Here is a 15664-nt window from a genome sequence, read left to right as displayed (position 1 = left end):
GATTACCTATATACCAAAGCTATTTGCTATGTATCAGTAAAAGGTATGGGATAGGTTAGCTTGACACTACACAGAAGAGAGCTCGCAATGGATTTGAAAACAGCAGAGATTTGTCCCTGCTAAGATAATGTCTTAGCTCCAAAATCATCACTTTAATTGATTTTGTGGGCTTGAAAAGCCAGGCAATGTTTTAATTTCACCCATTTCAAAATTTGCGAGTTTTGTTACTTCATTAGAAAAATAACACTGAGGATTACTCACTGAACTGGGGAGAAATACACAAAATGCAGTGACTTGAAAAAGCTCCATTAGTTCTGGAAAAAAAACTGTGACTGCATTCTCAGATTTTGTTTCAAATTAAGATTTCAAGGATCAGATTTTTAGGAGCAGTTTACAATTCTGTCCTTAAAGATATGTAGATACAAAATGGAATGACAGATAGAGACCACTTTCAAATCTACATTCTTACAGTGGAAAGTTTTCCTGTCATCCAGAGTTGAGAATTTAAACATATAGTGAAATACAGGACTGATATGTATTAAATAAATACACACGTATTGATTGTGAGATTTACAGCTTGCCTGAGAACATCAGGAAAGCTGTGAGAGATACATAATCTAAAGTAATACTGACTGCTCACTGAAGAATTGACAATACTGAGATATTAGAGATTTCCTCACCTCCTCTTTGAATTTCAAGTTAATATTGCTGTAAATTCATGTGATGACAACACATACACCTCAGGCCATCCATTATTTTTCTACCTTCTCTGGATGTCTTCACATACCTAGTCCAAGTCTGGTGTGGAAGAAATTAAAAAATATTCAAAATGCTCCTTCATTTTTCAATGAATAACTCAGTGGCACAACTAGAGCGACATACTGGAATTCACATTGTGCTTTTCATCTGAGTACCCTAAAGAGCATCATCTTGCTGCCAATAGTTCTTGACGTGAAGCTGTTCCCAGGTGGACTTACAGAAGTGGCAAGAGACTCATCAAAGTTCTCCATTATCATAAATATTGAGATTCTCTGCTGCTTTCTGTAGCACAGCTATTGTTCCTGAAACATGTCCCTGTATGTAAAGATGTGTTTTAAGGAACATATAGAAGATCACTACTTTGCAGTACCCACTGGTAATTGATGGTGAATATTGGAAGGTAGGATTTTCTGCATGCACAATGACCACTGACCACAGGGAAAACTCATGCAAAAATTCTGGTTCATAAATATGAATGTGCTTGAGTGAGGAAAACATGATCTTTTATTTTGTTTATCCTTCAAGGCATTTTATGTGCATTTTTGATATTACAAAGGACTACAGTAATACTTTATGGGGTATTCTGTGTGGCCCAGTACTGTAGTTCTTCCTCAGATTTTACTCAGGAAAAACCACCTTTGACTTGAGAGAAAATTGCTTGACTGAGGAGTGAACAGAATGTTTTGAATCTTACCAGCACTGCTTGATGTTAATGTTGGGTAACAGTTCTCATTTCTAATTAGCCTGCCTTGTTGGCCTTTTCTTGGGCTCCGGATCTGCTTTTGCTTTGTGTTATTCATGGCTTATATTGCTTGTTCAGATTGCTTCCTTTTGTGCTTTTCATTTCCAGCAAATATTTTGCAGCTATTGTTCTGCTGCTAGTAGATGTGCATGGAACCTGGTATGTGGAACTTGAACCTCAGCCCAGATTTAATTAAAACTATTAAACATGTTCTCACTGTGGTGCTCAGAAGGAATTTTGGTGACCCTCTTTTGATGAAGCATAAATTTGCTTAATCTGATGCTTTAACAATGAAAAAATACAAGGGCTCAATTCACAAATCTTAAGAGCAAATGCTTCTCCAGTAAAGTAGATGGAGTAGCACCTATTTACAGCCATGTTAAAGTCAATCTTAAATGCCTATTCTGACATACAACAGACATTGTACAAGAAAATCACTAAAGGTGTGCACTGGAACCTTGTTTTGTAGAATTAATACTGCTTTAAAGTAAAATCTCTTGAATAATAACTAGTACCAAATTACGCCACAGCCTATTGATATGCAGCAAATCTAGCTAGGTTATCACTCGTATGTCTTATGAGCCATACCTAGCCATGGTTTATCCTCTATTCATGCTGCAGGGTACGAAATTCCTGGGTGCCAACCTGCCTATGGCAACCTAGAATTCTCCAGGGCAGGCTCGCAAAATCTTCACCTACTCTCTGGGACAGGTAATGAATAAGTGATGTTTTGTGAAGTTATGCTTTCTTTCTAACTTTCTGATGTCTGTAAAAATGTTTCATTTCTTCATGTCAGTCTACAGTCTCTCATCGTTCAGTTGTCCTACTTTTTCTAAACTAGGAGAATGACAGCAGAGCTGTTTATTATAGTACTCTAGATGCTTGCCTCAGCCAAGCCTGTAACAATTATTATTAGCATGTATAAAAATTGAAGTTTTAACATTTTGTTTTTCTTTCTTTCTGATGGAGTGCATTGAATTCCACTATTGATACAACAGTTATCTGGGCAGTTTACTCACCTTTCTTAATTGACAGTACTTATATATTATCTCTCCTTTGTTAGGTTTACATTAGTATTTGGTTTCCTGAAATAAGTTTTTTTTCAATGCCATAGATATAGAGATGGTGAAAAGATGGAGGAGTTGTAACTGATTCTAGTTTACATCCCTATGCAGCATATAGTGTAAGTTTAAATAATGACTCATTTTTCCATATTTTGCTTAGATTTTCTTCTACTTTTCTCCTGAATTTACTCTTTGTTCTTTGTTGCTTGACATTATTACAAGTGGCAGGTATGTAGAAGAAATGTCATTCGCTAATCCTACAGTTTTCAATGAAATATGAAATACTGAAATATATTTTGAAGTAAGAAATTAATTAGATAAAAAAAATAAAGACAGGTTGAGCTTCAGACTGTCCTTTCACATTCTATTGATTTTCTTTGAATAATGTTCACAAATTTTCAATTTAAGAGTGCTGCTAGTGTAGGTAAGATAAGTAAGATTCTTTCAGTATTTTTTGGCACAACATACACTTTGTGGAGTAAAAAAAAAAAAAAATCCTGGAAAAGTTACTTGAATTCCTGTTTAGCAGTCCCCTGGGGCTCTGCACATGTGCTCTATTCTTACCTTTAGATGGGTTTAGATGAGTTTGTCGTAAAAAATAGCTCTGTTCTGCTGCTTGTCCTTGTTAAAACCAGGAGATGACCAGTGAAGCAAAATATAATCAGGACGTGAAACTGTTTTTTCAAAGTGTTTGACCCTGATTTAAATTTGATTGAATATTTTGAAGTCATTTAAAATCAGAACAGATTCATGCAGCCATGGTGTAACTGATGACTTTGATCTTATGTGATATTTTTTAATGGATGCCTATGACAAAGTTCAGGGTCTTGGGATGACATTTATTAGCCGTCCTGAAAGGCCCCCTGGAGAGAAGTATCTTTTCCTACCATTGCTGTCCACTTGTAGTTCTTACTCTTGAATGAAAATAAGCTTGCTTTTCTGGAGAACAATATGAAACTTTTTCTCCAAGCATTTCAAAACTTGAAGTGCACAAATCCAAGATTTTATCCCAGGCTATCTAAACATTTCATAGAATAGGTAGATGCTGAAAGATATTTTTCATTTATTCTTCTTCTTTTTAAAAAGCTCAAAATGATTTAAATTTTACTGGAGAGATTTTAGTAATTTCTTGGATCCTTGCTTGCTTCTTTTATGTTTATTTACCCATATCTTAATCACAATTTTTCAACATATCTAGACTTTAAAAATTTATCTGGAAACTTGCTTTCCAACTGTATTCGAAATGTCAGCCTGCTGGAGGAACAACAAGAACAACAAAAACATTTGTTTGTGAAAACGAAAGATATTGAGTATGACTACTGTTTGCACTTCCAAAATGAGGATAGATTCTATTTTATCCAGCCTGCTGCACCTTAATCTTCAAAAAGTAATTAGAAAACAACAAAATTTTGAACTGGAATGTTTAAGTAATTCAGGTATAAGGCAAAAACTTGTGAGTTTTGTTTAGGTAATCAACATCTCTGGGTACAGAAAGAATTTATAGCATCTCTTTTGGGAAAGTCTGTAGAAGACAGATCTGCTTTGTCACTCTGCATGGTTCTTTGGGGTGCTACATCTGCAGGGTAAGTGGAAGGTCCTGAGTCGCCTCTGAAGAAGCATACTGTCTATTGCTTTTCATGTGAATAGCGCAAGCATCTCTTCAGACAGCTGCTTTCTGTTTCATTTGGTCCCTTACTTGCAAAGAGCTCCTTCTTTTGCTGTCTCACTCCAAAAACCACAGGATTGCCCATACTAAAGTGCTGGACTGTTCAGAGGAATTAAGTTCTATTTATTCCCACTCTTCTGACAAACACCCACCAAAACAAACAAATAAACAAACAAACAAAGTCTTACACTGAAAAGCCAGGACAAAATAGACTCAACTGAACTAATAAATCATGATATCAGGTTGGGAGGAAGGTTGTGTGAAGTGACAGCACAACATGCTGAGCAGTGTTGAACTTGCTAGAGATGAACTTATTTATACTCTTGCAGAGTAGAAGACTCCTAAGTTAACAATTCCTAAAATAGTATAAAACACTGTATAAAACAAGGTAGGGCTCAAAATAATCAGCAAAAGATGACAGATGGTAATTTCTTTCTCTTTTTCTTTTTTTTTATTCTGTAATATCAAGTTGATCAAAGTGCTGATGAACATTTATTACTGTGCGAAAAACTACAAATATGTTGAAACACTCAAGCAAAATAAGTGCATTCAGATAACAGCCAGTAGTTCTCCTTGTTGCTGTTCAACACCTTATATATGACTCTGTGTGTAGTAATAGTTTCTGAATAGCCTTCAGAATATGAATTACATGTACACTGCCGAGAATGTGTGTCTGTCCAGGTTAAGGTGTATTATTTAATCAGCTCTGTTTTTTGTTTGTATTAGCAGACCAATGATCTATTCTGCTGCTAGAAAAATCTTCCAAAATTCCCTAGAGCTCTCCTCTGTGGCTTGGCACTGTAGTATTTTCAGACAGCCATGTGTGATGGGGGAACCAAATGATATGGAACAGAGACTGCAGCAGAACTGCACTGATGGCTACTGAAAGTGTCTGAGAGGTCAGCACTATCTGTCACCCTGAGCACTAGAAGTGTCATCTACTATACTCTTTATTAAAAACATCTGGCAAACATCTGCATCTCTTTAAAGGCAAGAACCTATGGATTACAGTTAGAGATACAACATGAGTTCTTCATGTGAATCCTATCACAAAACAGGCTCAGAACGCAACTGGGACCAGATATAATTAAAATGATAATTCTGTAATTTACCCAGAGCAGGTAATATACAGTGCTTATAAAGGAAAAAATCAGTGGCACCTGCAGTTTCTCCTCCCCCTGTCCAAGTAGTAATTTTGTCTGACTGGTCCTGGAGCCAAAAGAGTATATTTAATTTTTTCAGCTACTTAGCATAATCTTTCTCATGGGAAGTGCTAAGCCAGCCCACCAAAATGAGTCCTTTGAGCCAGACACAGATGAATTTCGAACCAGTGGAAAGAAAAAAAGATTGTGAATGGAAGGAAAGAGCCAAGGTGAGAAAAGAGGTGATAACCTCTGCCCAGACTTATGTCTGGATGCTTACTGCAAAATGAGACAGGTTGACATTCTTTCCCTACTACTAAAGCACATTTCTATAGTACTCCCCTGCTCCCATTCCAAACTCAGTCCTTTAGAAGAAAGAATAATACAAAGTTCAGCTTGCTTCTGGGCAATGGTTCTCACCCATTCTCATTACATGTCCTATTACAAACAAACAATACAATCCAGGAGGACCCACGGTCCTGCTCCAGCACAGTTAGATCCAGATGAATTAGGAAGGTGAACAGACAAAAGCAAAAATGAGAAAGGTTTAACAACACAACTAAAATATAACTTTATAAGCTTGTGAGCTGATGTGGCATGCTGCTTTCAGTAATTTCCAGAGGGAGTGCATATCCATGACTACAAACCAAAGCAATCTAGAAGCTGACCACTCGAAGCCGTAAGGAGAGATGCTGCAACTGAAGGCAGCTTGCTCAGGCACCTGGAGAGCTCTCGTTGGCTTCCAAATCATAAATTGAAGTCTACCTCTAATTTTGTTACCTCCATTTCTCAATACCTTACTCTTTTTTTTTTTCTCTCCTTTCTCATCACTGCTTAGTAGTTTGGATTCCCTAGTGAGATGCAGTACAGACTGCTAGGACTCTGCCAAACACTAAAAAGCAGACAGCAGCTGTTCAACAGCTTCAAATCACTTTCCTTGTGAGGCAGTCCTCCCCCACCCCCAGCCTTTGTTACAGCAAGAAGTATTTGTTCAAGTCATTCCCTTTCTCCTGACTTTCTTATTCTTTCATATCTTGCCAATCCACATGATAACTCACCATTTTTCTGGCGAAACATTTTATACGAACCTATTGGCCTCTGCAAAGAAAGAAAGAAAGAAAGAAGGAAAGAAAGAAGAAAGTAACAGCACTTGCCAAGATGAATATTCTTCCATAGCCATGTCAAGAGCAGCATCTGGGCAGCAAGCAGTATGAAGATCCTTGAGAATGGTCATAGAGGCAATGTCTCTTCTCTCTTGGATAAATGCTGGCTGAAGTTTGCCATGCCAGAATGTAACTTCCTTCTCTCCCAGCTTCACCAGCTGACCTCATTTCAGAGGTAGTCTAGAGCATGAGGCAATGTGTGGACAATGTAAATAATATTGAGAGAACAGAATGAGTCAGAAAACATGTATTCCTCCTCAAATTGCATGGGATTTTTTGTCTCTTGCAACCTTTTATTTTTCACACCTGTTCATCCTTTCATTTTCTAGCAATAGAGAAACAAAATGAACAGGGACAGGATTTATTCAGACTCCAGTAGGATCACTTACCAAACATAACAGTTTGCATGTAAAATCCACTGACTCTGAGTACACCTGACTGAGCTGAAATCAGTCAGTCCTCACAAGTTTTCAGAAGAGCCTAAGAGAGGCCCTAGCAGGCAGCCTGGAAAAAGGCAGAGATTGTATCCATTTCTGTTACATCCACTGTGGCACTCCGTCATCTGCTTCAGTCACTGTTGAATTTGGGCAAAAGGCTCCCACCTTCCACTGTGCTCTGCATTCATTTCTCACATTCAGCCAGCCAGACTACACACAGGTGTTTACCCTCGCAAGTGTCTCACAATCAAAGTGGTCATCTTGTTAATAGGAAATGGAAATGTGTTTTTAAACTCCAGATCCAAATCAAGTTAACAGAAGAATTAAATCAGTCCTCCTAGAGCTGGCTCAGCTCTTCAGTCTCCGTGCAGTGAAGCACAATGCTAGGCTAGCCAGCACAGCTGCACGTGGTGGATGGTCCCTGTCCTGATCTGTGAGTTCAAGCTCTTTCCCTGCCATGAGCTGGGCTGAAACCTGGATTCCTCAGCGCTCTTCACAATAGCCTGCTCCCTGGATGCATGTCTGGGTTCTCGCCATTCATTTTCTTTTGCCCTTTAGAGTTTGCGTCACACTGGGGGAATCACAATTGCTTGCTGAAGAAACTTCATTTAAAATAATCAAAACACCTTTAGTGTCTATTTCTGAAAGCTGTAATTTTATTCATGGTGTTTCTATTCAATCCATTCACAGCCTTAGGTTATGGATAGTACCTTTAACTAAAAGACTATTTGTATGTCCTTATTATGAGCACATATCAAAAATCTTACCACGTTCCACTGACAATAATAGCATTCACTTAAGAACACTCAGTGCTGACAGCTGGTCCTCTAAGGGTTTTTTGCATGTCAACATGCAACTGAATTTTCATAACTTAATCACTTTATATTACAGTTAATATTGAATGCTCTTGGATAGATGTCCGTGGGCTTCCATATAATTGATATAGAAGCCATCCCTTCTGCAGTGAGACTGTTAGGTCAGTATAACCAAAATGTAATTCAGTTTTATTTTTAAGAAAAATTCCTCTTTTCTGCCTCTTACTAGTAAGCCCAGCATAGTTTAGACACATTTACCATATAATATCGCTTGCTAGGTCTGAGTTTTTAGTTGTGTGAATTATGCAACAGGCATGTTCTCACATCATAAGAAAGATTACCTTCCCAAATCCAGCAATTCTTCTGGTTTTAGGTACCTTTATCAGCTCCCCGGGTACTGTAAGTGAACTCTCATGTTAAGGATCTGTCTCACTGCACTTAGGACTTCAACTGCTTCCCCCCCTCCTTTCCAAAGTATTCTCTTTTAAGTTTCTGATAAATCACCCCTCTTCTCTGGTTTAAATTCTGCCTGGAACCTAAGAAAAGGACTCTGTTACTTGTTTTATGTGTCCATCAGTCATGTGGAAACTATCTGAGCTCCAGATTTGGATCACCCACACATTTTTTCTGAAACATATGTGCAGGCCTTCCCTCTCACAATCCAAACCCAGTTTCAGATTATTTATTTTGAAAATGAGTACTGGAAGAAAAAATTCAAATGGTTTAACACTTGCAAAAAAAAAGTTCCAAGAGACATCTATATATGTGTATGTGTATATACATATGAAGGAAAGATCTGCATGGAATCTGACATGTAAGCTGTTCATACCCTGAAGTTTAAAGTATTTAACAAACTACTGTGGAAGTAATAAAAAAAAATGGTGGGTTTGCTTTAGTGAAAAAACTACCTGACAGACCTCAGTGAAAATCTGCAAAAAAAATAGGTGAGCTGAACAATGTATACACCTGAATTTATAGGAAAATGCCTGTTGTATAACCTGGATAAACATTTGCTGATGTATTTGTTACAGTCCAAATGAAGCTGCTGAATAAAGAGCACCAAATATTTGGAATTTGTAGACTGGGCTCTAGGTCTGAGCAGTAGCAATATAATCTGTTTCCCAGATAAAATGAATTTCAAGTCCATAGCTTGGTTCTCGTCATAACATATCCGGATGTAGAATTTCTAATCTGATTTGATCCCTCTAATCAGGGAAGCAAATGTCAGGTTAGCCACAAAACAAAAACAAAAAATGCAGACAAGGAAGATAGTTTTGGCATTAATCTTTTGAAACTGTGACCCTGAGCATGTAACACATAATCAAAACTTGATTAACATAGAAATCCAATTATTGCTTCATTAACTATCTTTCATTAATCTAGAAAACACTTGTTAAATGCTTGGACTTCATTTCCCAACAACTACAAATGTAAAAAATGAATAAATCTGGGGACAGATTTAATGACACAACAGTCATCTCAGAGCCATTGCTCCTAGGCCAAGCTTTTGGTGCCTCTCTTGCAGCATGTCCAACCTGGGTGGCATGCAGATCTAACACAATCCTTGACCAGCAGCAGAGCTGTGCTGGAAGAAAAGGCACTAGGTAATCCAGACCACCAGCCATAGATCAGCAGGTCCTGCTGAAGCCTGGTAACTCCAAGATCAAGTTGCCTATGCAGCCCAGCTCCACTCAGTAGGAATGCAGTGGTAGAGGACCCATTGGCATCTCTGCTAGCTGTAAACTAACCCAGAGCTCTGTGTCCCCAGCTTGCTGCTCCCTGGGTGTGAGCCATCTGTTGGGAAGAGGTGCCCCCAAGGCTTTGCCTCCTGCCCAGCTAACTGCCCTCATCTGTGTACTGACAGGCTCCATTCAAAGACCAGAAATTAAAATGGGGATGTGGCTGCTTGTTCTCCTTGATCCAAACAGGCCATCCCTTCACAAAGGTTCACAGAAGCCTTATGCTATTGGGAAAGTGTTTCCACAGGAGTGGGTGCACAAACCTGACTCCAGGCTTTCTGGCTGTCCACCACATCACTGCTCCTGGGTTTCTTCAGTGGTGTAAGTCAGCACATTGTGTCTGGGCTCATAGGCAGTCACTTCCCCATTTCCCCATCCTGCTCTGTAGGCCCTTTCACAACAACATCTTTAGCAGAACTGGTCAATTTTGATGTTCCTTACATTAAAAAAAAAAAAAAAAAAAAAAAAAAAGATGCTTTTTGAAATTCTTTTCTAGAATATATTTTTAAAGTTTCCGTCAGTGCTCCCAAATTCCTGATCCTATGAAGCCCTTTTTTAGAACGTGACACATCACAGACGTGAAACAGATGTGATAAACACTTTTGAAACATTTAGTGGCTCTCTTTTGTGGGTCTCCACGCAATCTGAGCAGACAAGAAAGGAAATAGTATTACCTCATCTCCTACACGGAGTACTGAGTCAGGAAGAGGGGGAGTTATCTGACAACTTGTGGTTATCTATGTCTGAGCTCCTTGACTAGAGTTCCTTTGTAATTAATGGAAAGAAACGGGTACTTCCAGATTTGCGTCACCTCTTCTGAAATAGGTCAGATTAATCTCATCCTGATAGTGTCTGTTCATTACTACAGACTGAAAGCAGGAGCCACAGCTGACCAATAGCGCTGGCATTTACTTCTGGTCAGGCCAGTCTTGCTTTAATTCACTTGTCCGGTGTAATACCAGCCATGTGTGGCAAAGCCAGGTACAAGACTCAGAGCCCCAAAACACAGTTCAGGTCAGCTCCTACTTACATGTTCCTTCTTCCAAGGCAGGATATTTACCCACAAAATACAATGATTTTGACTTCGGATTTCACAGTTGCATTACAATTTCTGTTCACTACCCAGAATTGAATACCTTCAACTTGTTTTTTCAGTATATTTGACACGGACCTCTACCTGGAACTCATTTTGCATTCTCACTGTTTATTTCCATCTAAACACTGTTAACCAATTTTTATTTTACTTACTCCTAGATCTATGTGAAGGAATGTAATCAGTTCATTCAGGGAGAATTTCAGCACTTCAGAAATGGTTTTGCTCCATGTTGAAACAACATTGCAGAACCATCTGCAAGGCAAAGCCTCGAGGTGGCAGAAAACATGAAAGTGCCACCAAAGCACATTCATTTGCGGGTGGAGACCTGGGGGTTTCCAGGACATCCAACGATGGGGCAGCCCCACAGATGTCAACTCTCAAGGAGAAACAGTCTTTGTGGTCTGTCTGAGGGTAACATGCTCGAGAAATCCTCTGGCCTCCAGGCAGCTGATCAGCCCTAACTTTGCACGTCAGCATTCCTCTGCTATCAGGCCATCTGCCGGACAGATGATCTGGCAGGAGATCAGACAGGTACAATGAAAACCTGCTTGTTTTCCAGCACACCTTCCTCAGAATAGAACTGTCACCACATGGCATCTCGGCTTTGACTGAAAGGCTCCAGTGAAATATATTCACCTGGAGCTTCTCCAGCCAGCGCTACAGACGAGTCCCGACCAACTGCAGGCTGAGTTGAGCAAGAGCTTTCCATTACCACGGTACTCATCAACCTGCTAACCCTTCCCTGGGGCTGTGCAGAGTGACCCCAATATTCAGCTTGAAGTAGAGGATGGGCGAGAATTTCTAGGAAAAAAGAAATCTACTTTGTCCACTCGCTGCCTTTTGTGGACAGAGGTTTATTGGAAAGGTGACACCAAGGATGCAAACATTTGTTTGCTTCCACTCTAGTGCAAACTGGGATGGCAAATTCTTAACACCAAGAAAGTACCAGATACTTTGATGGTACTTGAACTTGTAAATCTTCTAACTTTCTCATGTAAAATAGAACACTTTTCCCTAAATGTAGAGCCTGAATAGTGCTACCTCCCACCTGGTAAGATTTCCTCTGAACTGCCTCTGAATAGTTGCAGAGGACAACTCCGTCAACAACATTCAACACTGTGGACTGGTGTCTCTCTCTAGCACTGCCCAAGGGGACAGGGCTTCAAAGGCCTTGGCTGACAGCAATTCCAGAATTCAAACCTGGCAATTACTGGCTGTCTTACAATGTTCATGAACACAAATTTCTATGCCAACATATATTTTATATTTTTTATGTGTATAAACAGAGCTAATTGGTGAAAATAATGTTTTGGAAAGTCTGAAGACCCATTTTTAATAACCTTTAAAGTGGTCTCCCTTGAGAGGTTTTCTTTCACCAGTTTAAATATTTAATATTCTACTCACTGTCCTTTTCTTCTAAAGAAATATTTTAATGAAGCAAAATGGGTAAAGACTTGCACACCACTGGTTGTCACAGCAGCGGGGCTTTAGAGAACAGTAGAAGAAACAGAGTCACTCATGCAAAAGGACCTACTCTACAGAATTTTGAAACCTTTCCTGTAATTCCTTCCTCCCCCAGCTGCCTGAGTTTCAGGAAGTCTGTGCTATATAGGATCAGTGTTTCCTAAGGCATAGCACTATCAGATTACCACAGACTATTATTTGCAAATAAATCCTCTCCTTTCTCCTAGCAGCATTTTTTCAATTAAATTCTTACTTTTTAACTAAGAAATGTATATGCAAATATATATTAAAATATATTTATTTAATATATATGTATATAAATATGTTTGCTGAATATATATATTCTTTATTATATTGATGATGAAGAAAAAAAAACACAAAGAAAAAATACTAATTAAAATATATTGATTTACCAGCATTAAAAAAATTGTGCAGTGAACTTTTCTAATTAACTTGTATGTGACAAGCAGAATCAAAATGCAGCTAGTGTGTGGAGTTTGTCACCTTGGAGAAACAGGAAAATGCTCAATGGTTGACTTCATGACTCCATATTTTGACTTTTTATCTTTTCTCTTTTTTCATCCCTGTCGAAATTACCACTGCCAAATTTACAGTGGCACATGACAAAATGAAGTATTCTTTATAAAAAGACCTTCTAAAACAAGAAAGTACACAACAGCACCAGGAAAGAGGATTCAGGCATTGCATTCTGTGATAACACTGGAAGATAACAGTGAGGGGGAGGGAGAAGGCATTCAGAGAAAGAATGTCTGTTTCTTAACAAATGAAGAAGCTCATGAAATACCTTAGATGTGTATAATACAAAAACTGAGCTTCTGATTCTGCTATTATAGATACTAAATTAGGGACATTGTATGGTCTTCATCTTTCTACTTTTTCTCCCACTTTCCTTACCTTTGCTTCTTAGGTGTTTTTTTTTCATATATTACTGGAAGCAAGAGAAAACAGCAGGCTTTACCTCAAAACAGTAATGTATAAGGGTCAATTCATGCTTAAATCTAAACCATCCTGGGAATCCTGAGAAATCTTCTAGTAGTACTATAGCTATTAACACCCATTCAAGGGTTTCAGTCTGAGATTCAGGAAAACTTCTGTATTTGTGCCAATAGATAGACTACCATAAGCATTAGTTTCACTAAGTCATTTCAGAACTTGCCTGGTTCAAGAAGGATATTGAATCAAATGTTTAAATACTTTCCCAGTACTTTCTCAGTTGGGGTCCTTTTCCTTTCTTTTCTCTTTTTCTTTTCTCTTTCTTTTCTCTCTTCCTTTTCCCCCTTCCTTCCTTCATTCCTTCCTTCCTTCGTTCCTTCCTTCCTTCTTTCCCTCCTCCCTCCCCCCCTCCCTCTTTCTCTCTCTCTCTCTCTCTCTCTCCTCTCTTTGCCCCTTTCTTCCTTTCTCCCATAAAAGTGGCTATAAGTTTCAGGCTATTCAGCATATTTTTGTGAGACCATGCTTTCTTTCTGAAATTCTTAGTTTTCTGTCTAACAACTTGTATTTTAATAATGATTCACTGTTGTGTATCTACTAACCCATCTTAAATAATCCCATTACATACTAGATGTTACTGTTCCTGTCTAAAAATGAATTCTACTTATAAACAGCCAGATGTTTTTTCATGTATCAGATGAACCAAAGTACATTCCATTAGGTTTTGGAGGGTTTATATCATTTTCTAAAAATATAAATTTCAGGATGCCATCTTTCCAGCTTGGGTAATATAGCAAGTAGAAAAGGTACTCTTGCTCATAGTACAGACAGACAGTTTTTTAAGAGTTATGGTTTGTTGAATGAGAATAACTTTGAAGTTGCCTAACTCATACTTTAACCATTTTTCCTTTTTTTTTCTACAAAGTTACAGCTGTGCTTTGATACCCAAAGCATTATGTGAAATAGTGCATCTATATAGACTGTTCCCTTGCCTCATTAGAATGTGCTTGATTGTTTCACACAGTCACCAGCTGTTACTGACTTAAACATTCCTCACATTCCCATTTCATTTGTACCCCTACAGCCTCCCAGTCCCCTGAGGTCAAACTCTTCTCTTGAACAAAACTCCCCAGTGCTGCAGGATGTTGTAACTGCCCCTGATCTAGCTTAACTTGTATTAACTGCACTTGTCCAGCACAGAGCAGCAGCCTGGACATTTTTAGCTCAAGGAGCTACTGTTCACTTTTTATACAAATCTTAGTGGGCGGATTTTTAAAACAGCAGAAGACTTGAGATTAAATCTCTTTTCTGGAGGTCATCTGGTCCAGCCACTGCTCAAGCAGGGACACCCAGATCAGGTTGCCCAGGACCACATTCAGACAGCTTTTGAATACCTCAAATGAGTGAGACCCCACTGTAATGTTATGACTCTGTAACTCACACTTCATAGAAAATCCAAGATTCCAGGTTATAGGAAGGAAAACTGACCACTCTTCTTTCCTAAATTGAGCAGATAAATAGCAAGAACCATGTGCCAGAAACAGAGCAAGTGAAAGGCGGAATAATGTGACAACCTCATGAATGAGGATGTGTAGAAATGAGCAACATGGGTTCAGATTCTTATTTCCTAGATAATTTATATTTCACTCCTAGAGTGAGATATAAAAACCAAATGATTACATTAACTGGAGCTGCACTAAATGTCTGAATTAGAATATATTATTTTAAGAGAATATAACTACAAGTGGTAATCTAAGTATAACTGTAACCACGCAATATCTGTAATTGAAATAGAGCAGTGTTGGCAAAACATTAGACTGTTTCCTAGATATAGGCTGCATGGATCAAGTAAGCAGCAATTGTAAAGCTTTTGTATTAACTTACTGAAGCTCCTATAGCAGCCGGTAGAGGAGAAGGCTGTCCCACTGAAGTGAGTTCAGACGAGTGTTTCTTGATGAATGGCATGTTGTTTCCACCTCTATTGTCTAATTAAAGACCCAGAATATTAGTCTGCTGAAGCTGATGGCAGGACTGACTTGACATCAAAGAGAATCAAGATTTGCCATTCTTTTATGAAGAATTATTATTATCTCATGTTTAGAAAAAAGTAAAGCAATACACAGCACATCATGTGGTAGCCCTCTTTACACCCTCTAGGTGACTCCAGGCTGCATTTCTGTGGTGCCTCAGAGCTCCTGCCTGAAGCCAAGAGATCAGCTCAATACTAACAGAGGAAGCAGTATCTGACCCAAGTTACAGTAACATCACTCCCACCTCCCTGTTCCCTTGGAAAATGTATTAGAATATTGAGGAGCTTACAAACTAAATAGACTAGGAGGAAAGATCTCCATCATGCAAATAAGAATTGAGGCAAGAGGAGACTGTCTCACTTGAAGTAGCATAGTCAGGGAAAGTATCACCATCACTGCAAATCCAGGGGGACAGTTTGGGGCAGATGGCATTTTGACCATAACAATAAACATTTCGTTTGCATCTCCTGATTTTAGGCTATTTTATATCCTCTCTAAAATAAAGAGAAATCAATAAAGTGAAAAACCTCCTCACTCTCCAAATTCTCTGCTTACTGCTTTGCTTTCTCAAGGATTGTAACAGATGCTAGCTTACA

General features: G+C 38.6%; 1 protein-coding gene across 1 annotated transcript in view; it reads left to right on the top strand.

The window, feature by feature from the left end:
• The first annotated feature begins 1142 nt into the window (after positions 1-1142).
• The window catches only part of BEGAIN (brain enriched guanylate kinase associated), a 76582-nt gene continuing 62060 nt past the window's right edge, over positions 1143-15664 (top strand). The window contains exons 1-3 of the mRNA XM_035566844.1: positions 1143-1159; positions 1610-1660; positions 2123-2212. Coding sequence (XP_035422737.1) covers positions 1143-1159; positions 1610-1660; positions 2123-2212 — 158 coding nt within the window. The remainder of the gene's footprint in view (positions 1160-1609; positions 1661-2122; positions 2213-15664) is intronic.

Source organism: Cygnus atratus, chromosome 5 (assembly GCF_013377495.2).
Source record: "Cygnus atratus isolate AKBS03 ecotype Queensland, Australia chromosome 5, CAtr_DNAZoo_HiC_assembly, whole genome shotgun sequence".
In the NCBI taxonomy this organism is placed as follows: Eukaryota; Metazoa; Chordata; class Aves; order Anseriformes; family Anatidae; genus Cygnus; species Cygnus atratus.
Note: the sequence above shows the minus strand (reverse complement) of the source record. Positions and strands in the feature narration are given on the sequence as shown.